This window comes from Hemiscyllium ocellatum, chromosome 9, assembly GCF_020745735.1.
Source record: "Hemiscyllium ocellatum isolate sHemOce1 chromosome 9, sHemOce1.pat.X.cur, whole genome shotgun sequence".
NCBI classification, from domain to species: Eukaryota; Metazoa; Chordata; class Chondrichthyes; order Orectolobiformes; family Hemiscylliidae; genus Hemiscyllium; species Hemiscyllium ocellatum.
Window position 1 is genome coordinate 34,908,494 of NC_083409.1, and position 24,755 is coordinate 34,933,248.

Genomic DNA, 24,755 nt, shown 5'->3' on the forward strand with positions numbered 1-24,755 from the left:
TCCTGTGGTGTTTGTCTCTGTGCTAATACTAATTGAATTTTAGTTTCAGTTATTGAACAGAAGTAGATTTTCTGGGTCCTTCGGGGCTGTGGTTGTTGGATTGAAGCAGACATGATTTTATCTCAGCTCGTAGCTGAGTGTTTAAGACAGAGAGCAGAATACTAATGGGGATTAACAAGAACTTCTGCAAGGCAGAGGGGAGTGGGCAGGCATCCAGAAATTGTGGAAACAAAATTTTACTTTTTTTAGATATTAAAGAAGTTAAACATGAAAAGGGAATTGTAATCTCCTTGTGTCACAGCTGGGTCTCTCTCAGTTTCTCTTGATAAACCATGCAGGTACACTGATGTGCCAAAGCATGTCATACTGACAAGGGAAATGGTGGCATTGCCACTGGGCTGTTAATCTAGGGACCCAAACATAAATCGCTGGAGAAACTCAATAGTTCTGGCAGCATTCATGAAGGGAAAGTAGAATTAGCGTTTCAAGTTCAGTGACCCATCTTTAGATGCTGCCAGGCCTGCTGAGTTTCTCCAGCGATTTCTGTTTCTGTTTCAGATTTTCAGTGATTGTAACTCTTCTAGGGATTTGGGCTCTGCCATCCTTACCTGGTCTAGCCTACATGTGACTCCAAACCAGTGCAGTTCACTATTAAGTGGTCCAACAAGCCCTTCAGTTGGATTCAGCCACAATAAAGTCTGAAGGAAGGAAACCCACATTGATGTAAAAACTGGAAGACTGATAAATACAGCCCTATCGACCCTGCAGTTCCCTGCTTACTAACATCTGGGGGGTTTTCCCAAAGTTGGGAGAGTATCTCACAGACTGTTCATGCAACAGCCTGACCTAGTCATACCCTGGAATCATACATTATAATTTGTAAGATGCTACACTTACCAATTTGGGGTATATCCTGTCCCAGCAGCAATGGTACCAAGGATTAAAGCTGGAATAAATGGGAATCCAGGGGAGGGCTCACCACTGTTTGGAGTCATATCTGACACATAGGAGGATGGCCATGGTTATTGGAGGTCAGTTATCTTTGCCCAGGACATCTCTGCAGGAGTTCCTCAGGAATAGTGTCCTAGGCCCAGACCCAGAAATAAGGTGGGTGAACTTAAGGCGTGGATCGGTACCTGGGACTATGATGCTGTGGCCATCACGGAAACGTGGATTGATGAGGGACAGGAATGGTTGTTGGAGGTTCCTGGTTACAGGTGTTTCAGTAAGATTAGGGAGGGTGGTAAAAAAGGAGGGGGGGTGGCATTGCTAATTAGAAATGGTATAACGGCTGCAGAAAGGAAGTTTGAGGGTGATCTGCCTTTGGAGGTAGTATGGGCTGAAGTCAGAAATAGGAAAGGTGCAGTCACCTTGTTGGGTGTTTACTATAGGCCCCCCAATAGCAGCAGAGATGTGGAGAAACAGATTGGGAAACAGATTTTGGAAAGGTGCAGAAGCCACAGGGTCGTAGTCATGGGTGACTTCAACTTCCCAAATATTGATTGGAAGCTCTTTAGATCAAGTAGATTGGATGGGGCGGTGTTTGTGCAGTGTGTCCAGGAAGCTTTTCTAACTCAGTATGTAGATTGTCCAACCAGAGGGGAGGCCATATTGGATTTGGTACTCGGTAATGAACCGGGACAAGTGATGGGCTTGTTAGTGGGTGAACATTTTGGTGATGTGACCACAATTCTGTGACTTTCACCTTGGTTATGGAGAGAGATAGGTGCGCACAACAGGGTAGATTTTACAATTGGGGGGAGGGAAATTACGATGCTGTAAGACAGGATTTGAGGAGCATAAGTTGGGAGCATAGGCTGTCAGGGAAGGATGTGGTGGAAATGTGGAACTTTTTCAAGGAGCAGATACGACGTGCCCTTGATATGTATGTACCTATCAGGCAGGAAAGAAATGGTCGTGTGAGGGAGCCTTGGTTGACGAGGGAGGTTGAATGTCTAGTAAAGAGGAAGAAGGAGGTTTACATAAGGTTGAGGAAACAGGGTTCAGACAGAGCAGTGGAGGGATACAGGATAGCCAGAAGGGACCTGAAGAAAGGGATTAGGAGAGCTAAGAGAGGGCATGAAAAATCCTTGGTGGATAGGATCAAGGATAACCCCAAGGCATTTTATGCGTATGTGAGAAACATGAGAATGACGAGAACGAGGGTAAGTCCGATCAAGGACTGTAGTGGGAGATTGTGTATTGAGTTGGAAGAGATAGGAGAGGTCTTGAATGAGTACTTTTCTTCAGTATTTACGAACGAGAGGGACCATATTGTTGAAGAGGAGAGTGTGAAACGGACTGGTAAGCTAGAAGAGATACTTGTTAGGAAGGAAGATGTATTGGACATTTTGAACAACTTGAGGATAGACAAGTCCCCCGGGCCTGACGGGATATATCCCAGGATTATGTGGGAAGCAAGAGAGGAAATTGCAGTACCGTTGGCAATGATCTTTTCGTCTTCACTGTCAACGGGGGTGGTACCAGGGGACTGGAGAGTAGCGAATGTTGTGCCCCTGTTCAAAAAAGGGAATAGGGATAACCCCGGGAATTACAGGCCAGTTAGTCTTACTTCAAAGTAGGCAAAGTAATGGAAAGGGTACTGAGGGATAGGATTTATGAGTATCTGGAAAGACACTGCTTGATTAGGGACAGCCAGCACGGATTTGTGAAGGGTAGGTCTTGCCTTACAAGTCTTATTGAATTCTTTGAGGAGGTGACCAAGCATGTGGATGAGGGTAGAGCAGTGGATATAGTGTACATGGATTTTAGTAAGGCATTTGATAAGGTTCCCCATGGTAGGCTTATGTGGAAAGTCAGGAGGCATGGGATAGAGGGAAATTTGGCCAATTGGATAGAAAACTGGCTAACCGGTCGAAGTCAGAGAGTGGTGGTAGACGGTAAATATTCAGCCTGGAGCCCAGTTACAAGTGGAGTTCCGCAGGGATCAGTTCTGGGTCCTCTGCTGTTTGTAATTTTTATTAATGACTTGGATGAGGGAGTCGAAGGGTGGGTCAGTAAATTTGCAGATGATACGAAGATTGGTGGAGTTGTGGACAGTGAGGAGGGCTGTTGTCGGCTGCAAAGGGACTTAGATATGATGCAGAGCTGGGCTGAGGAGTGGCAGATGGAGTTCAACCCTGCCAAGTGTGAGGTTGTCCATTTTGGAAGAACAAATAAGAATGCGGAATACAGGGTTAACAGTAGGGTTCTTAGTCAGGTGGAGGAACAGAGGGATCTTGGGGTCTATGTGCATAGATCTTTGAAAGTTGCCACTCAGGTGGATAGAGCTTGTAAGAAAGCCTATGGTGTATTAGCGTTCATTAGCAGAGGGATTGAATTCAAGAGTCGTGAAGTGATGTTGCAGCTGTACAGGACTTTGGTTAGGCCACATTTAGAGTACTGTGTGCAGTTCTGGTCACCTCACTTTAGGAAAGATGTGGAAGCTTTGGAGAGGGTGCAGAGAAGATTTACCAGGATGTTGCCTGGAATGGAGAATAGGTCGTACGAGGATAGGTTGAGAGTTCTCGGCCTTTTCTCGTTGGAACGACGAAGGATGAGGGGTGACTTGATAGAGGTTTATAAGATGATCAGAGGAATAGATAAAGTAGACAGTCAGAAACTTTTTCCCCGGGTACACCAGAGTGTTACAAGGGGACATAAATTTAAGGTGAAGGGTGGAAGGTATAGGGGAGATGTCAGGGGTGGGTTCTTTACCCAGAGAGTGGTGGGGGCATGGAATGTGCTGCCCGTGGGAGTGGTAGAGTCAGAATCATTGGCGACCTTTAAGCGGCAATTGGATAGGTACATGGATGGGTGCTTAATCTAGGATAGATGTTCGGCACAACATCGTGGGCCGAAGGGCCTGTTCTGTGCTGTATTGTTCTATGTTCTATGTTCTATGTTCTATCTTCAACTGCTTTATCAATGACCTTTCCACCATGATAAGGGCAGAATTGGATATGTTCACTGATAATAGCATAATATTCAGCACCATTTGTGACTACTGAAACAGTCCATGCCCAAATGCAGCAAGACCTGGACACATTATCCAGGCTTACACTGATAAATTCTAAGTACTACGTATGCCATGCAATGATCAGGCAATGACCATCTCCAGCATTCTGAAGCTCAACATTGACTAGAAACTAAACTTTACTGGCCATTTAAACATTGTGGCTAAACGAGTGGGTCAGAGGTCAGGAATGCTGCAGTAACTCGCTTCCTGACTCCACCATCAATGACATATATTAGGAGTGTGATGGAATACTCCCCAGTTACTTGAATGAATGCAAGAAGCTTGACACACAGTCAACTACCTTCAACATTCATTTCCATCACCTCTGACGTATACCTGCAGCAGTGCATACAATCTACAAAATGCACTGCAGTATTTAATCCATGTTTCATCGATAGCATTTTCCAAACCCACAGCCTCCACCATCAAAACAAATACCAGAGCAGCAGATACATGGGAATGCTACCACATGCAAACTTCCCTAAAAGCCACACACCATCCTGACTTGGACCTTTATTGCTGCTCCTTCAGTGTCTCTGGATCAAAATTATGAAACTCCCTTCTAGACAGCATTCTGGGTGTATTTCATGGATTGCAACAGTTTCAGAAGGCAGCTCACCACCACCTCCAGAAAAGGTCTTCTGACCTAGCCAACAATCTCCACATCCCAAGCACAATATTTTTTTTTAATCAGAATGTGAGGAAAACCGTAGCCTTACTTTGTAGTGTTTTGCAAGCTCTGGGTGACAGAGGGTTGCCAGAGAGAAATGTAGTCCTGGTCCTCATGTGGCACGCATTTTTTTCCCTCCTTTGACTGTTTGCAAGTGGACACCAGGGTATTATCAACCATATGAAGTAACCACCTTGGCTGAAAGGCTTCCAGCTGAGCCACATGCTCTGGGCTTCCACTGTGCCCAATCTTTTCTCAAGCCATGGGCTGCTATTGTTGGAATAGGCAATCGTGCCATTAATAGGTGAATACTCAGCAAGTCCATGCACTTAATGCCAGACTAATGGATAAGTTTGAGCTGGGCCCACTTGCCAGTTTGAATACAAATTGCACACAAAGTTATACTAATATTCTAAATCGGTTTTACTGTTTGGGTTTCTGCTTAAATTCATTTAGGCAATCACAGATCTAAAATCTGCAATGGACTGGTATGGCACAAGGACAGCACATGACCTCAATGGTTAACACTGCTATCCCACAGCACCAGGGACCTGAGTTTGATTCCACCCTTGTGTGGAGTTTGCACATTCTCCCTGTGTCTGCATTGGTTTCCTCTGAGTGTTCCGGTTTCCTTAGGTTAGGTGGATTGACCATGGTTAATGTGGAATTACTTGGGAAAGTTAGGGGGTCTGAGGTAAATACTCTTTGGAGGGTCAATGTGGACTTGATGGACTGAATGGCCTCCTTCGGCACTGTAGGGATTCTGTGTTACGACTGGGCAGAGTTCTAGAATGCAATTTATTCTTCCAATAAAAGTATTCTGTGATAGCATGGTTTTATTAATCTGTGAGGAAAGGCATTTTTAATGCTTCTGAATTTTACCATTGTGAGAAACCCTATTCAGTATAACTGCAAAATGACTTTGCAAAGCCATTTATTATTTGCTGCTGTGTGATGGTCAATGTCTTAGGAAATTAAATAGCACTTAATATCTAAAAGCTTTTAAAATGTGTCTATTAGTTCCCAACAGCTAAAGAAAAGTAAAAACTGCAAAGGCTTGCAATGAGGCACAGATTAGATTAGATTACTTACAGTGTGGAAACAGGCCCTTTGGCCCAACAAGTCCACACCGACCCGCCAAAGCGCAACCCACCCATACCCCTACATATACCCCTTACCTAACACTACGGGCAATTTATCATGGCCAATTCACTTGACCCGCACATCTTTGTGACTGTGGGAGGAAACCGGAGCACCCGGAGGAAACCCACGCAGACATAGGGAGAATGTGCAAACTCCACACAGTCAGTCGCTTGAGGCGGGAATTGAGCCCTGGTCTCAGGCGCTGTGAAGCAGCAGTGCTAACCAGTGCCACTGTGCCGTTCTTATCTTATCGAGATAAGAACATCTCGATGATTGATTCAACTTGGGAGCACGCTGCGTTTCAAAAGCTCATGACAGTGTGATTTCCACGGGCCACAACTTGCACTTGAAATTTCACAATCTTTGGCCCATTGCTGCTGAATTTCTCTACAAATATCTATGCAACCGAACAGAAACTTTGCCCTGCCATATGAGCAGAGTTCACCACAGGCCAGGGTGCTGCAGAGGCAGCTGTAAAGTCCTTAGCTGCCGGCTTGCTCGTCTTAATAATAGGAGTTAGTAGCAAGCTGTCCTGTTCACAGATGGGGTTCTCCAGATTTGGATAATAGGGCTGGGACCCTGTTGGTGCTGGCGTAAAGCATATGCAATTGATGACAATCAAGCCAAAGCTCCATCTTAATAGATTAAGTAAAGTTTGGAGACCATTGTCATGAATCTGGCTTTCTGTATACATCAGGCAGCCAGAAGACAAGGAAAGAAACCATCTTGTGAGAAAAAGCATGAGAATGTCCGTCAGAAATTTGACAGTCCTAGCATTTTTACAACCAATTGAGAGAATTCTGACAAAACCTTTGGACTTGTGGTTTTATTGGGGCAATCAGTCTGTCATTTTCTTTACCTGGCTCTCTCTGCAAGGATATCTCCAACCTTCATCTGGTATTCCCCAAGTCATAACATGATAAAAACAGGCATTGCCTAAATGGGGTCTCCCAGCACAGGCCCAAGCCAAATTTCTTCTTGGCATCCACCATATTAGACATGTTTGAGAGTCAATCTCATGCCATATACTGTGCCCATAATGGAAAGTTGATGAAAAACCCAGTGATTTATCTGCTAGAAATTACCGTGACCAAAGGGAGGCTCAATGCCTCATGAAAGATTTCTTCAATGTTTTGTGTAATGTCCTTTGTAACCATGCTCTGTGGACTCCATTGGATAAACATCAAAAATGTAATTTGTTCTGATGAGCTGAGGGGTACCTATGTGAGTGATTTAACAGACTGCACATTTAAACAGATTGTCAGCTTCCATTGTTCACAATCAGTTATTTAGCTCTTGCCTGATTGTCAAGGATTCAGTATGGAATTAATCCAATTTTCAAATAGACATGTGTCCATGACAGAACTGGCCCTTCACTCAGCTCAACACTGGCAGGGAATTGTCAGCAGTGTTCAATGGGAAGGCCTTGGAATCACTCGTTTTGGAGTTGAAAATGTCATGTCATAGTCATAGAGTCATAGAGATGTACAGCATGGAAACAGACCTTCGGTCCAACCTGTCCATGCCAACCAGATATCCTAACCCAATCTAGTCCCATCTGCCAGCACATTGAGATAAATCATCTTAGTGCTCTATGGGCGACTGTCCTAAGGTTCATGGACATTGCTTTCAGAGGGACCTAAGATGCACATTAAGTCTGATGACTGGATGCCTTCATGTCATTCAGACACTAAGGGGATACCAAGAAGAGGGGATTTTGTTAGATTATCCTTTTGAAAGATGGGCCATGGGGCACTTGCTCATCATGATTCACCTTGTGGACTTAGAATGTGCAATGAAGGAAGCATGTGTTGGTTTCTTTTTTGAATAATTGTTAACATGCCTTGCTTTCTTTTCCTAGTTCTTTCCTGGGCGATCCTTTGTCATGAAGTTGCTTCAAACCACTAACTCCTGGCTAGAAGAGGGCAACATGACATCAATCTCCTACAATGCTTATATTGATATGCTGAACAACAAGAATGGGGTAAGCTGCCTGATTGATGCATTGAACGTGCAGATCACGTCCCATTTTATGATGGCATTCTTCCTGTCTGGAGCTTGCATTCTAACTTAGTCACTGGTAAATTCAATAGGAAATTCAGTAGAATCTTCTTTCAAGATTGCTTAGAATGTCTAAGTCTCTCCAACAGGATGTAGATAAGATGCATTTCAGGGAAGCTAACCATAAATATGAGGGATAAAGGGATAAGCTTATGCAAATAAAATTTGTTTCTAAAAGCCAAGAGGCTACTACCCTACCACAGTTTTAAACTTTCTTTTGTTTGGAGGAGTCCCTTTGGTTCAGGTACTGAATATACTGAGAACCAAGAATCACATTCTAAGGATATTGGGCAAGCCATTTCGGACTGAGATGAGGAGAATATTCTTCACCCAGAAAGTGCTGAGCCTGTGGAAGTCTTTGCTACAGAAGGCAGTTGAGGCCAAAACATTGAATGTTTTCGACAAGGAGATATACAGTCCTCAGGGCTCAAAGGATGAAAGGGTATGGGGAAAAAGCAGGAACAAATTACTGAGTTGGATGATCAGCCCTGACCGTATTGAAATGGTGGAGCAGGTTCAAAGGGCCAAATGGTTTACTGTTGTCTGTGTACCCCTAAATGAAGGTTAAGCTGTACAGACCAGGGAGTAGATGTTGAATTATCTGGGGAAACAGCTGGGAGTGTTGGAATTGGTCTCCCTCTCAATTGAGTGTATTAAACTTGGCACGGTGGCTTAGTGGTTAACACTGTTGCCTCACAGCACCAGCGGCATGGATTTGATTCTACCTTCAGGCAAGTGTCTACTTCTTCCCGTGTCTGCGTAGGTATCCCCCGGATGTTCTCATTTCCTCCCACAGTCCAAAGATGTGCAAGTTAGATGGATTTGCCATGCTAAGTTGCCCGAAGAGTGCAGGGATGTGCAGGCTAGGTGGGTTAGTCATGGGAAACACAGGAATACAGGGTAGGGGAGTAGATTTAGGTGAGATGCCTTTCAGACGGTTGGTGTGGACTGGATGGACTGAATGGCCTGTTTCCATGCTGTAGGAATTCTATGGTAAGTTTTATGATCTGGAGAATAAACTGTAAAGAAACACACATAGTTAGCCCTTCATGTATCTTCTACTGCAGTTAAATCATAACATTGTTAACAATTGTCAAGCACTATAAGGTTTTAACCTGTCAGCCAGGAGCAAACAATTGTTTGGGCAATAAAACTGTACTAAAAAGTTTTGGCAAATTATTGAGGGCTGTTATAAAATTCATAAAATGAATTATGTTAACAACAGCTGCCATTCTAAAGTTTGGTATGGCATTTGTTTTACTGGGAACTGTTCTTAGTTAAGTTAGTTTATTGGATTTGATTAGCCAACATAGATCAAAATTATAACAGTATTATATACTTGAAATTGCTGCATTTAAACATGGATTATCGTGCGAATGCTTTAAAGGAAACAGTGTTGTTTAGTGGGAGAAAGGTGGAGCATAGCAAAGGAGGCAGAGGTTGAGCTTGTTATGAAGTTATATAGCAGGGAGCTTCTCTCGACCTTTGTCACAGGCGTGGGGTCCATCAGATCATCCCCACCCCTTAGAAGACACCAGAGGATTGAAAATGGCCTCCATGGCTGTTAGCTGCACAGCAGTCAATGCTGCCATGGAGCTCGCCACTGTGAAGTCTTGTCAAGCAATTCCAGTAGGGTTCAGGACCCATGATTTGGGATGGCCTGTGTAATGCTTCTCAGTGGCAGAACTTGCACAGAACATAACTACTCATGCACAGGACTATCTACCAGTTCACTCTGGCCTCTCTTTAATACGTATGACAGTGGGGAAAGAAACGCCGTCCGTGACGTGGAATGAACTTGAGCATGGGCTAATTGTGTAGTACAGCAAGTTTGAGGGGCTGAATGGCCTGCACCTACTGCTAGTGATCCCATTTTTATCTGCGCTGCAAACTTTAAAATCCCTGAATGACAGCTTCTGAAAGCATTTCTGTGTAGAAAGTGCACCAAACATGTTCTTGATCTTGACTAACATCTGTTTTAATCTGTTTCTTTCCTTCTCCTAGACAACTGGGGCCCTGTTGCCTGATGGACTGAACTGGGTCAGTTGCCAGGGCAGCAGGCCCCACTTCCGAGGTTACCCCTGCTCTGTGTGGACACTATTTCACCTCTTGACAGTGCAGGCTGCAAAACACAACAAATCAATGGCTGATAGGGGAGAGAGTAAGACTTCATCTTCCAATTTTTTTTTTCTTTATGTTGTCTATCTCCTGATCTTAAAGGAAAGGTGATTGAATGGCTGGTTACTCTTGGTTACCTGTTGTCACCCATGTCAATCCTCTAAATTGGCTAAAAGAAAATAGGCCATCATTCTTCACATTTTTCTGAAAAGTAATGTGGTTCTCTTTAAGTTATGAAGGATATTCGTTTTCCAAATCCTCAGTCATTCTCTCAAGGTATCTCTCACTCACCCCCAACTCCAAACCCCTCATGGCCTGTCCAAAACTCCCTCCTTAAATGTCCAAATCACTCGCCCACACCTCATCCTGTCCATCCACAATCATAGTCACTCTCTACCTAGTCACATACAATATTTTAATGATTGATAGCAGTTCCACTCAATGGGAACGTGTCTACCTGATAAAAGCCACCTGCCCTTCACAGGTAGTAGCTCAGGTGGTGTTCCCAAGTGGCTGAGTGTGAAGTTGGTGCAGGCGATGGAAGGCAAAATGGTGTCACAGGACGTTTGTTCAACCTCGTCCCTGGAGCAAGCCACCCTCAAGATGGGGGCAACCATCTGTCATACTCAGAGAGCATTTGGTGTGCGTGACTGAGCCTTCGGTGAAATTAGTGAGATTGGTGCTGAATACGAGAGGCTCCCCGCATGGGTCATTTACCAGAAAGTGCAAAGACTTTTCTAATAACCAGAATCTCTGTGCACTTTACACTTTAGCTGTCACCAGCTCTGGTGTGAATCAACATTGGCCCTTAGCAGATTATTGCCCCTGACTTAAAACTGCATCGCAGTCGCGCTCATTAATAGCATTAGGAAGAGGACGATGGGGAAAGGAACGGGCAGCTTTAGACATTTCACACCCAGAGATCCAACTTAATGAACATACCACATGTGCAGGAGCTAGGTTAGACACACAATTCATGGTGGCCTTAGTGACGCTTTTGATAGTCCATCAATTTTAGAGTGTCCTGACTTGGAAGCATTCAAATTTCTTACCCAAAAATGGATGAATACTTAACCTTAGAAAGAATAATGTCTTATTTAGATGTGGGTAATACTGACAAGGCCATATTTTTTGATTAGCCCTTGCTGGAGAAAAGGCCAGTGGCTCCACCAATCGAGCCCATGTATTCCTTCTGGATTATGTTGTTGCAATCCCAAGAATTGGACCCAGGCTCGCTGGAGGAGTCCGGTCAGAACAGTGTGCAATTTGGATTGAAACCTGGAGCTGAAAACGCACTCATAGCATTGTGCTTTCTCCAGAGCCAGGGAAGGGAGTTTTCACAGAAACCTTGACCATAAACATCCTGCAGTGCATCAATCGCTACACTTGCTTCCCAGTTGTTACTCAGGTTCAGAGAGCCGTGAGTTGGTCTGACCCAGGCCAACATCAGAGTGTTGGAGTTGAGTTCAGCACCTTGAGGCAGCAGAGATGAGAATTCACCAATGATTGCTTCCCCTGTGACTGCTGCTGGCAGTATGTTGAACCTTAGTGGGTCAGGAGTGGGTTTGGTTTTGAGCTGCCCTTACCCTCTCCCAGAATTAGCCTGCCACCTTGCCTGTCTAAACTGGCACGTGGCATATGGATAGGGAAACCCAGCAAAAGAGCATGCAGGTCGTCTTGTGATGATGTTCATTTTGTTAATGCAAATTCACTATAATACAATTGATGAATTGGGGACATTATTCTATAGCACGAAATTCAAAGCACACGTTGGTTCTAACGCGATTCCATTTGTTTAAGTGGTGCTGCTATTATGTAATTTTCTTAGAACATGGGGATGTATGAGAATGAAACTACTGCGTTAGAGCACAACATATTGTACTGGCTGTTGGCACAGAGAAGTTGCTGGGCAGTGGGGGAGGAAGGGATTAGCACTCCTTGCTGGGCCTTTAGACTGAGCACTTTTTTCCTCTTCCTCCCTTTCTCCCTCAGCTACACAGGCCGACCCCCTGGAGGTGCTGAACACCATGAGACAGTATGTCAAGCATTTCTTTGGCTGTGGGCATTGTGCCAAACATTTCGAAGCCATGGCACAGGAGTCCATGGATAAGGTCAGCAGCTTTGATGAGGCCATCTTGTGGCTGTGGTCTCGGCACAATCGGGTGAACGACAGGCTGGCAGGTAAGAGCAAACCGCTGGATGGTGTGGCCAGAGGCCATGTACAGAAATGAATTAGTGCACCTTAGAACAGTGCCCTGCCTGAGGAACCCCATTCCCCGTCTGGGTTAAAGTGACACTCGAGAATTCAAAGGCCTTCATTTATCGCCTCACCAGCTCAGCATGTCCCACATGTTTTCAAACTGAGTGAAGGGTAGTCTCTGTTATCATGTTGGAAGAACACAACTGATTGTCCCACTGCCAGATCCCACAACTCAAAAAATTTGCTGTCAACTGATGTTAGGTGAGAAATAAGTATTGGCCATGACTCTGCAGAACTCCCCCTGCTCTTCGTTAAAACTAATGTCACGTTTACATGAGAGGACAGAAAGAGCTTTTGTTGAACCTCCTGTCCAGGAGAGGGCACCTCTGACAGTGCTGCACTCTCCCTGAGCTGCACATTGTACCGGACGAGATTTGGTGCTCAAGCTTTAGCCTAGGACTTCTATCCACAGCTTCTCATTTCAACTCACAGCCACAGCAAATGAAACAGTACTTGGGTGGAAAGCAACTTTTCTTTTCGATGAATTTAATTGACACGTAAAGACTTGACGTGATTGGGCAGCACCAAGGACAGCTCATTCTGAGAGATGATCAGCTGGAATATATGGACTGAAGGGAGACTTCAGTGCTGGCAGTGCTGGGAGTGTTACTGTCTCTGTACATGATGCTGTCAGGTTAGACAGTGCTGGGAGTGTTACTGTCCATGTACACGATGCTGTCAGGTTAGACAGTGCTGGGAGTGTTACTGTCCTTGAACATGGTGCTGTCAGGTTAGACAGTGCTGGGAATTTTACTGTCTCTGTACACGGTGCTGTCAGATTAGACAGTGCTGGGAGTGTTACTGTCCCTGTACACAATGCTGTCAGGTTAGACAGTGCTGGGAGTGTTATTGTCTCTATACACGATGCTGTCAGGTTAGACAGTGCTGGGAGTGTTTCTGTCCTTGAACATGGTGCTGTCAGGTTAGACAGTGCTGGGAATTTTACTGTCTCTGTACATGATGCTGTCAGATTAGACAGTGCTGTGAGTGCTACGGTCCATGTACACGATGCTGTCAGGTTAGACAGTGCTGGGAATGTTACTGTCTCTGTACAAGGTGCTGTCAGGTTAGACAGTGCTGGGAGTGATACTGTCCCTGTACACAATGCTGTCAGGTTAGACAGCGCTGGGAGTGTTTCTGTCCTTGAACATGATGCTGTCAGGTTAGACAGTACTGGGAGTGTTACTGTCTCTGTACATGATGCTGTCAGGTTAGACGGTGCTGGGCATGTTACTGTCTCGGTACATGGTGCTGTCAGGTTAGACGGTGCTGGGAGTGTTACTGTCCCTGTACATGATGCTGTCAGGTTAGACAGTGCTGGGAGTGTTATTGTCTCTGTACATGGTGCTGTCAGGTTGACAGTGCTGGGAGTGTTACTGTCTCTGTACATGATGCTGTCAGGTTAGACAGTGCTGGGAGTGTTACTGTCTCTGTACATGATGCTGTCAGGTTAGACAGTGCTGGGAGTGTTGCTGTCCCTGTACACAATGCTGTCAGGTTAGACAGTGCTGGGAGTGTTACTGTCTCTGTACATGATGCCGTCAGGTTAGACAGTGCTGGGAGTGTTACTGTCCCTGTACGCGGTACTGTCAGATTAGACAGTGCTGGGAGTGTTTCTGTCCCTGTACACGGTGCTGTCAGGTTAGACAGTGCTGTGAGTGTTACTGTCCCTGTGCGCAGTGCTATCAGGTTAGACAGTGCTGGGAGTGTTACTGTCCCTGTACACGGTGCTGTCAGGTTAGACAGTGCTGGGAGTGTTACTGTCTCTGTACATGATGCTGTCAGGTTAGACAGTGCTGGGAGTGTTACTGTCTCTGTACACGGTGCTGTCAGGTTAGACAGTGCTGGGAGTGTTACTGTCTCTGTACATGATGCTGTCAGGTTAGACAGTGCTGGGAGTGTTACTGTCTCTGTACACGGTGCTGTCAGGTTAGACAGTGCTGGGAGTGTTTCTGTCCCTGTACACGGTGCTGTCAGGTTAGACAGTGCTGTGAGTGTTACTGTCCCTGTACGCAGTGCTATCAGGTTAGATGGTGCTGGGAGTGTTACTGTCCCTGTACATGATGCTGTCAGGTTAGACAGTGCTGGGAGTGTTTCTGTCCCTGTACATGATGCCGTCAGGTTAGACAGTGCTGGGAGTGTTACTGTCCCTGTACGCGGTACTGTCAGATTAGACAGTGCTGGGAGTGTTTCTGTCCCTGTACACGGTGCTGTCAGGTTAGACAGTGCTGTGAGTGTTACTGTCCCTGTGCGCAGTGCTATCAGGTTAGACAGTGCTGGGAGTGTTACTGTCCCTGTACACGGTGCTGTCAGGTTAGACAGTGCTGGGAGTGTTACTGTCTCTGTACATGATGCTGTCAGGTTAGACAGTGCTGGGAGTGTTACTGTCTCTGTACACGGTGCTGTCAGGTTAGACAGTGCTGGGAGTGTTACTGTCTCTGTACATGATGCTGTCAGGTTAGACAGTGCTGGGAGTGTTACTGTCTCTGTACACGGTGCTGTCAGGTTAGACAGTGCTGGGAGTGTTACTGTCTCTGTACACGGTGCTGTCAGGTTAGACAGTGCTGGGAGTGTTTCTGTCCCTGTACACGGTGCTGTCAGGTTAGACAGTGCTGTGAGTGTTACTGTCCCTGTACGCAGTGCTATCAGGTTAGATGGTGCTGGGAGTGTTACTGTCCCTGTACATGATGCTGTCAGGTTAGACAGTGCTGGGAGTGTTTCTGTCCCTGTACACGGTGCTGTCAGGTTAGACAGCGCTGGGAGTGTTTCTGTCCTTGAACATGATGCTGTCAGGTTAGACAGTACTGGGAGTGTTACTGTCTCTGTACATGATGCTGTCAGGTTAGACGGTGCTGGGCATGTTACTGTCTCGGTACATGGTGCTGTCAGGTTAGACGGTGCTGGGAGTGTTACTGTCCCTGTACATGATGCTGTCAGGTTAGTCAGTGCTGGGAGTGTTACAGTCCCTGTGCATGATGCTGTCAGGTTGACAGTGCTGGGAGTGTTACTGTCTCTGTACATGATGCTGTCAGGTTAGACAGTGCTGGGAGTGTTACTGTCTCTGTACATGATGCTGTCAGGTTAGACAGTGCTGGGAGTGTTACTGTCTCTGTACATGATGCTGTCAGATTAGACAGTGCTGGGAGTGTTTCTGTCCCTGTACACGGTGCTGTCAGGTTAGACAGTGCTGTGAGTGTTACTGTCCCTGTACGCAGTGCTATCAGGTTAGACAGTGCTGGGAGTGTTACTGTCCCTGTACACGGTGCTGTCAGGTTAGACAGTGCTGGGAGTGTTACTGTCCCTGTACGCGGTGCTATCAGGTTAGACAGTGCTGGGAGTGTTACTGTCCCTGTACATGATGCTGTCAGGTTAGACAGTGCTGGGAGTGTTTCTGTCCCTGTACACGGTGCTGTCAGGTTAGACAGCGCTGGGAGTGTTTCTGTCCTTGAACATGATGCTGTCAGGTTAGACAGTACTGGGAGTGTTACTGTCTCTGTACATGATGCTGTCAGGTTAGACGGTGCTGGGCATGTTACTGTCTCGGTACATGGTGCTGTCAGGTTAGACGGTGCTGGGAGTGTTACTGTCCCTGTACATGATGCTGTCAGGTTAGTCTGTGCTGGGAGTGTTACAGTCCCTGTGCATGATGCTGTCAGGTTGACAGTGCTGGGAGTGTTACTGTCCCTGTACACAATGCTGTCAGGTTAGACAGTGCTGGGAGTGTTACTGTCTCTGTACATGATGCTGTCAGGTTAGACAGTGCTGGGAGTGTTACTGTCTCTGTACATGATGCTGTCAGATTAGACAGTGCTGGGAGTGTTTCTGTCCCTGTACACGGTGCTGTCAGGTTAGACAGTGCTGTGAGTGTTACTGTCCCTGTACGCAGTGCTATCAGGTTAGACAGTGCTGGGAGTGTTACTGTCCCTGTACACGGTGCTGTCAGGTTAGACAGTGCTGGGAGTGTTACTGTCCCTGTACGCGGTGCTGTCAGGTTAGACAGTGCTGGGAGTGTTTCTGTCCCTGTACACGGTGCTGTCAGGTTAGACAGTGCTGGGAGTGTTACTGTCTCTGTACATGATGCTGTCAGGTTGACAGTGCTGGGAGTGTTACTGTCTCTGTACATGATGCTGTCAGGTTAGACAGTGCTGGGAGTGTTACTGTCCCTGTACACGGTGCTGTCAGGTTAGACAGTGCTGGGAGTGTTACTGTCTCTGTACATGATGCTGTCAGGTTAGACAGTGCTGGGAGTGTTACTGTCTCTGTACATGATGCTGTCAGGTTAGACAGTGCTGGGAGTGTTACTGTCCCTGTACACGGTGCTGTCAGGTTAGACAGTGCTGGGAGTGTTTCTGTCCCTGTACACGGTGCTGTCAGGTTAGACAGTGCTGTGAGTGTTACTGTCCCTGTACGCAGTGCTATCAGGTTAGACGGTGCTGGGAGTGTTACTGTCCCTGTACATGATGCTGTCAGGTTAGACAGTGCTGGGAGTGTTTCTGTCCCTGTACACGGTGCTGTCAGGTTAGACAGTGCTGGGAGTGTTACTGTCTCTGTACATGATGCTGTCAGGTTGACAGTGCTGGGAGTGTTACTGTCTCTGTACATGATGCTGTCAGGTTAGACAGTGCTGGGAGTGTTTCTGTCCCTGTACGCAGTGCTATCAGGTTAGACGGTGCTGGGAGTGTTACTGTCCCTGTACATGATGCTGTCAGGTTAGACAGTGCTGGGAGTGTTTCTGTCCCTGTACACGGTGCTGTCAGGTTAGACAGTGCTGGGAGTGTTACTGTCTCTGTACATGATGCTGTCAGGTTAGACAGTGCTGGGAGTGTTACTGTCTCTGTACATGATGCTGTCAGGTTAGACAGTGCTGGGAGTGTTTCTGTCCCTGTACACGGTGCTGTCAGGTTAGACAGTGCTGGGAGTGTTACTGTCTCTGTACATGGTGCTGTCAGGTTAGACAGTGCTGGGAGTGTTACTGTCCCTGTACATGATGCTGTCAGGTTAGACAGTGCTGGGAGTGTTACTGTCCCTGTACGCAGTGCTATCAGGTTAGACAGTGCTGGGAGTGTTACTGTCTCTGTACATGATGCTGTCAGGTTAGACAGTGCTGGGAGTGTTACTGTCCCTGTACATGATGCTGTCAGGTTAGACAGTGCTGGGAGTGTTACTGTCCCTGTACGCAGTGCTATCAGGTTAGACAGTGCTGGGAGTGTTACTGTCTCTGTACATGATGCTGTCAGGTTAGACAGTGCTGGGAGTGTTACTGTCCATGTACACAATGCTGTCAGGTTAGACAGTGCTGGGAGTTTTACTGTCCCTGTACACAATGCTGTCAGGTTAGACAGTGCTGGGAGTGTTACTGTCCCTGTACATGATGCTGTCAGGTTGACAGTGCTGGGAGTGTTACTGTCCCTGTACACAAGGCTGTCAGGTTAGATAGTTCTGGGAGTGATATTGTCCCTGTACACGGTGCTGTCAGATGACACGATGCTGTGTGTGATATTGACCCTGTACATGGTGGTGTCAGGTTAGACAGTGCTTGAAGTGATATTGTCCCTGTACATGTTGCTGTCACAGTGCTGTGAATCTTGGTGACAGAATGGTAAGTCTATGTTCTGTGGTAGCACAGTTTGATTTTGCTGCAAGCATTAAGGGGTTAATGCAACTGATCTGTCTTTTGTGAAGAACTGGATTAGAAGTGGCTGGTTCGTGTTTCGTTAAAATACAGAAGCTTGGTGGCACAGCAGGCTCAGGAGCGAGAACCCAGGCTGCTGTTTAGCTCCTGCTGCCTCCTTCAGTTTGGTGTTTGGAGAGATGCAGGAGGCACGTCTGTACATGGCACATGGAGCATCGCTTCTCCCTGGGGGAGAGTGTTTGAAGTGTGCGGTTTTACTCCAATCTTTCAGGGTCAAGGAAGCATGAAATCCTACCATTTGTAAAGTGTCAGCGCAATTAATTTGACTCCCTCCCCAACCCCACAAAATGCACTAATGACAATTGGGATCTTTGAGAGGTTTATTGGCCAGTATAGTCTCCTGAGGGAGTGGCTCTCCTTTGATTTAAAATCCTTTGATTTTAGAAACTAAATAGAGAGAGCCGATTACACACCAAATTAAACAGTTTACATAGAGTTTACGTACAACTTTTCCACTTGACTGACTGGGTTGTAATTCGAGTCTTTTGTCTAAAGAGGCCTGGCATCTGAACGAACTCTTCAAGTTGTCATTGCTGAGCCATTCCAGAAAGCAAATCTTTATTTGTTTCCGTAACAGCCTTTTTGTACACAACTTTGAGGCGATTCACCAGAATGATTTTGAACTCCAAAGTGTAATTTATCAGGGGACAACATGCAAACCAGGGTTATATTCCTGGGAATTCAGAAGATTCATCACATTTTTAAAGATTTTATGGGGCACACATAGATAAGTTAGAGTCATAGAGATGTACAGCATTGAAACAGACCCTTCGATCCAATCCGTCCATGCCGACCAGATATCCCAACCCAATCTAATCTCACCTGCCAGCACCCGGCCCATATCCCTCCAAACCCTTCCTATTCATATACCCATCCAAATGCCTTTTAAATGTTGCAATTGTACCAGCCTCCACCACATCCTCTGGCAACTCATTTCATACACATACCACTCTCTGTGTGAAAAAGTTGCCCCTCAGTTAACTTTTATATCTTTCCCCTCTCACCCTAAACCTATGCCCTCTAGTTCTGGACTCCCCGACCCCAGAGAAAAGACTTTGCCTATTTATCCTATCCATGCCCCGCTATAAGGTCACCCCTCAGCCTCCAACACTCCAAGGAAAACAGCCCCAGCCTGTTCAGCCTCTCCCCATAGCTCAAATCTTCCAACCCTGGCAACATCCTTATAAATCTTTTCTGAATCCTTTCAGGTTTCACAACATCTTTCGGATAGGAAGGAGACCAGAATTGCATGCAATATTCCAACAGTGGCCTAACCAATGTCCTGTACAGCCACAACATGACCTCCCAACTCCTGTACTCAGTCCTCTGACCAATAAAAGAAAGCATACCAAATGCCTTCTTCACTATCCTATCTACCTGTGACTCCACTTTCAAGGAGCTATGAACCTGCACTCCAAGGTCTCTTTATTCAGCAACACTTTCTAGGACCTTACCATTAAGTGTATAGGTCCTGCTAAGATTTGCTTTCCCAAAATGCAGCACCTCACATTTATCCGAATTAAACTCCATTTGCCACTTCTCAGCCCATTGGTCCATCTGATCAAGATCCCAATGTTGTAATCTTCGCTGTCCACTACACCTCCATTTTTGGTATCATTTGCAAACTTACTAACTATATCTCTTATGCTCACATTCAAATCATTTATATAAATGATGAAAAGTAGAGGACCCAGCACTGATCCTTGTGGCACTCCACTGGTCACAGGCCTCCAGTCTGAAAAACAACCCTCTACCACAATCCTCTGTCTTCTACCTTTGAGACAGTTCTGTAACCAAATGGCTAGTACTCCCTTTATTCCGTGAGATCTAACCTTGCTAACCAATCTCTCATGGGGAGCATTGTCGAACGCCTTACTGAAGTCCACGTAGATCACATCTACCACTCTGCCCTCATCAGTCCACTTTGTTACTTCTTCAAAAACATTAGTCAAGTTTGTAAGACATGATTTCTCATGTACAAAGCCATGTTGACTATCCCTAATCAATCCTTGCCTTTCCAAATACATGTACATCCTGTCCCTCAGGATTCCCTCCAACAACTTGCCCACCATCAACGTCAGGTTCACTGGTCTATAGTTCCCTGGCTTGTCCTTTCCACACTTCTTAAAGATTGGCACCACGTTACTCAACCTCCAGTCTTCTGGCACCTCACATGTGACTATCAATGATACAAATATCTCAGCAAGAAGCCCAGCAATCATTTCTTCAGCTTCCCACAGAGTTCTAGGGTACACCTGATCAGGTCCTGGATATTTATCCACCTTTTGGAGAGAAAACATCTCTGGTACTTAGAATTAGAGGCCACAGTGTAAAAACTAGAGCAAGGTGATTCAGGAGCGAAATTTGGGAACGATTCATCTAAAAGATGGGGAAATGTTGAAATAATCTTCGTGTGTGTGTGTGTGTGTGTGTGTGTGTGTGTGTGTGTGTGTGTGTGTGTGTGTGTTTGTGTTTCTTGCTCCTTTGAGTACAGGAAACAAAATGGAGTTGCTCCCCTTCAGTACTAAACTCCAATGACTGAGCTGGTATTGCACCTCTACTTGGCAACCAGGAACTTAGATGAGTAGTTAGGTTTTGGACAGGGCTTCAGGATGAGGGTGGATCTTATGATAATTGAGTGATGTAGGAGCCTGGACATTAATCCCTTTTACCCCTTAACCCCATTAGAAGATGGGGCTGTGTAAAGACCTCAAGAAACTGAAACAGCCCACAGAGGATCAAATCATGCCGCACACCATAAGGCTTTAGAGTGCCTTTGGGAAAATTTCCTCCACTCATCACCACTTCTGAAAGATTACAACTACCCACCATCCTCACTCCCCAACTACTTCATCCAAATGACTATCCTTAATATGTTCACGTTAAGGTAGTCACCCTAGGATTTATGTTGAGAACTCAGAAGTAGTCCCTCATATAAAAATAAGGATGAAATAGAACTCAGTACCACGGGGAGTGGCTGAGGCAAATGATTTGGATGCATTTAAGGACAGGCTAGACAAGTATGTGGACAAGGGAATAGATATTTGCAGTGAAAGATTTACCTGAAACAAAATGAGCTGAGGCTGAAGTGGAGCAAAAATACTAATGTGGACTGATTTGGGCTGAATGGTCTGTTTTTGTGCCTTATACCATGCCTAATCTTATGTAATCCATTATAAGGTCAGACTGCAATTTGAGTACTGGCTCGTTGACAGTAAAACAAAGCACAGTGTTGACGAAATCCCAACAGACAGACACTGCAATGGACCCATATCTAATCACTTTGTTGTTCTGCATTGTGAGATCTGGAGTTCCATAGAAGTTCTGAACTGGGGCCTAGACCCTTACTTCAGTGATGATGGTACCTCAATGCTTACATAAGGTCACTACTCCCAACAATTTCTCAGTGGTTGGGTTAAATTAAAACTACTCTGTCCTGTTCACCCCTCATCACGAAGCCCTGTTTAACAACGCACTAGCCCCAAGGGCACTTCATTTCAAGGCCCTGCCGGGGATAAGGAGGTCACGCCCTTGTAAAGAAAGCAACTGCCAACAAAGATCGTGAACTTTACTTTGAAGGTGACCTGTCACTGCAGCTGATGGGCTAAATGCGGTGCCCTGTTAATCGGGAAAGACCCACTAGCCATCACATTTGCATTGATTACTCAAATGCATCACTGGGACTTGCAGTCTCCTGGCTTTCAGACTCTATCCCTCCTTCAGCAATTCCAGAGAGTACAACAGTTGAGGCTGGTTGGCTGTGTCAATCACTCATCCCTGTTAAATGCACAAGACTCGCACTCCTGAAAGGGTTGGTTTGGCCAGGGACCAAGTGAGTGACACAAGGATTCAGTGTCGTGAAGGGTGTATTAGACTCTAGAGAGAAGGGAGCAGCTGTCCCCTTGTCCCTTCATAAAAAGAGGGTTGTATTGAACACTCCAGGGTGGGAGGGAACTCACATTATGTTTGGCAATAAATGAAACAGGACCGTTTATCAAGAGGCAGGATATAGTGGAAACGTGGGTCCCACAGGGTGATGGATTTATTCATGAGCATTAGAAAAATTCTCAAGTAAGTTACGAATGAACAAAATGGGAATTGTTTTGTTTTAAGTGGGATGTTTGACACCTCTTGAGGGCCACTATAAATTTTCCATTTGTTTCTATTCCTGTTGTGGAGCACACCCCTAAACACAAACAGGGTCTTACAGTAACTCAACAGTGAAACCTCAATGCCAGTTTTCCTTTTATAAATGTTTAAGAAACAAACACTAAAACTTGCAGGGATTTTTTTGTTTTTGTGAACTGCAACTCTCAGATCTCACTGTTTAGGCTTAAGTGTTATAGATGCTTGCACGGTATTAAAGTTTACGAAGGCATTGCTGCAAAAAGTTACATTTGTATACCACCTTTCAGTTCCACAGGATGTCCTATGATATTTTACAACTAATGAAGTACTGTCAAGGTGTAGCCACTTTGTAATATTGGGAAACAATGCAACCAATTTCTGCACAGCAGGCTCATACCAGCAGCAGTGATTTAATGACAGGATTGTCTTTTTAATAGTTGATCGAAGGGTCGATAGTTCACCTAGGTATCAGATAAGGCTCCCTACTTCCTTTTGAAATGTAGCTATGAACTTGTCTGGCCTCTAATCAATGTCTTATTCAAACAACCCTATGTCACAAAGTGTGTGTCCACTTACTACTGCACTAGAGTGGCTGATGGACAGGTGAGACTGCTATCCACTGAACCACAATAGATTTGGAAATAAGTACCCAATTTCAAGTCTTGCCAACTGAGAGGCACCCTAACTACCTGGGTGCTGCAAGTCAAGAGATGCTTAACTATATACATGTCCATGGGAGATGAAAGCAGGTTAGAAATCATGTCAGTTTTCAAGGTTTGATTGAATTTGTTGAGAAAGGATAAAGAGATATGGGAACAGTGTAAGTAATTGTGTTTCGGAATATCAATTTCTGTGTTGCAACATTTATTAATGTCTATATTTAGCATCTGCTGCTCAATGTTGGAAGTTTACGTCAACAAGTATTACTGATGGATAAGCTGCTCTGTTAAATGCTGAAAGCTAAGGAGAATCTTATTCAGTAATTGGAAACACAGGGTCTTTTGTTGAAAATCCAATGTATCGTAGGGTTTTAAGCAGCAGATGGCTTTGGATGCAAAAGCATTGAGAGGCCTGTGTGATCGGAAGCTCTTACTATCCAGACTGTTAACCCATTAATGAAGTGTCCAGTCAATCTGCCTTGTTAGCAGTAGAGCTTTTAACTGTTCAGCCATCCATCAAAGAGCGCAGAGCAGTTGAGCTCCAAAGTCTCAGCAGACTCACTATCCCCGAGTCCATCACGCCTGCTTGTTATCTGGCAGAGTCCCAAGTGCCACATTATAGTGAGGGTCAGCTGTCACTATGTTGTCTATACTTGTCTTTCTTTCTCCGTCATCAGATATTATGGTAATTGAAATATATTGACTAACAAGGGGGTTGGTAAATACCTAAAAGATTTAACCTGTGAATGGTGGCAGTAGGTCCGATGCCTGGTATCATGAAGGTGTGGCAGTAAAGTGGTTTGTATGAGATTTCCATGAACCAGCCTTGGGAGGCATTGTAATGTTCATTTTGGAAGGATGAATTTGAATACCGATTACAGGGTTAAAAGCAGGATTCTTCACAGTGTGGAGGAACAGCGGGATCTTGGGGTCCACGTCCATAGATCCCTCAAAGTTGCCATTCAATTTGATAGGGTTGTTAAAAGGCATATGGTGCGTTGGCTTTCATTAGCAAGGGAATTGAGTTTAAGAGCCGGGAGGTTATGCTGCAGCTCTACTAATCTCTGGTTAGACCACACTTGTGTTCAGTTTTGGTCACCTCTTTATAGGAAAGATGTGCAAGCTTTTGAGAGGGTGCAGAGGAGATTTACCAGGATGCATGTCTTATGCAGAAAGGTTGATGGACTAGGACTTTTCTCACTAGAGTGAAGAAGGATGAGAGGTGACTTGGTAGAGGTGTACAAGACGATGAGAGGCATAGGTAGAATAGATAGCCAAGATTTTTTCCCAGGGTGGAAATGGCTATCATGAGGGAGCATAATTTTAAGGTGATTGGAGGAAGGGTTGGGGTGATGTCAGGGGTAGGATCTTTACACAGAGTGATGGGTGCGTGGAATGCACTGCCAGCAGTGGTAGTAGAGTCAGATACATTAGCGACATTTAAGCCATTCTTGGATAGGCACATGGATGATAGTAAAACGTAGGGTATGTAGGTTAGTTTGATCTTAGACTAGGATAAAAGGTTGGTACAACATCGAGGGCCAAAGGGGCCTGTACTGTGCTGTACTGTTCTATGTTCTTATACTGGTGACACAGTTCTGAGCCCGGCACACACTTACAGAATAACACTCCATGAGGTTACTGGAAACTGGGACTAATGTAGATCTAGAACCGTTTTTTTTAGTGCAGACTGGATGGGCCAAAGAGCATCATAGAACCAGAGAGATCTGCAGCACAGATAAAGAACCTTTGGCCCACACTGATCAAAAACAACTCCCTAACTATTCTAATCCCATTTCCCTGTACTTGGCCCATAGCCTTGTATGATTTGGCATGGCAAGTTCACATCTAAATATTTCATAAATGTAATGGGAATTTCTACCTCTACTATCTTCGCATGTGCTGAGTTCCAGATTCTCATCATGCTCTAAGTAAAAAAAAAAAATTCCTTGCCTTTCTTCTAAAGCTTCTAGTACTGCTGCCTCACAGCACCAGGGTCCCAAGTT

General features: G+C 45.3%; 1 protein-coding gene across 2 annotated transcripts in view; it reads left to right on the plus strand.

Annotated features, from left to right (window-relative positions):
- Positions 1–24,755, plus strand: part of lhx4 (LIM homeobox 4) — a 288,742-nt gene that overhangs the window by 92,951 nt on the left and 171,036 nt on the right. Inside the window, exons 9-11 of one of the 2 annotated variants that reach the window (XM_060830121.1) lie at positions 7,693–7,815; positions 9,897–10,053; positions 12,003–12,191. In XM_060830121.1, coding sequence (XP_060686104.1) covers positions 7,693–7,815; positions 9,897–10,053; positions 12,003–12,191 — 469 coding nt within the window. The remainder of the gene's footprint in view (positions 1–7,692; positions 7,816–9,896; positions 10,054–12,002; positions 12,192–24,755) is intronic. The other variant, XM_060830122.1, reaches the window with a different exon arrangement.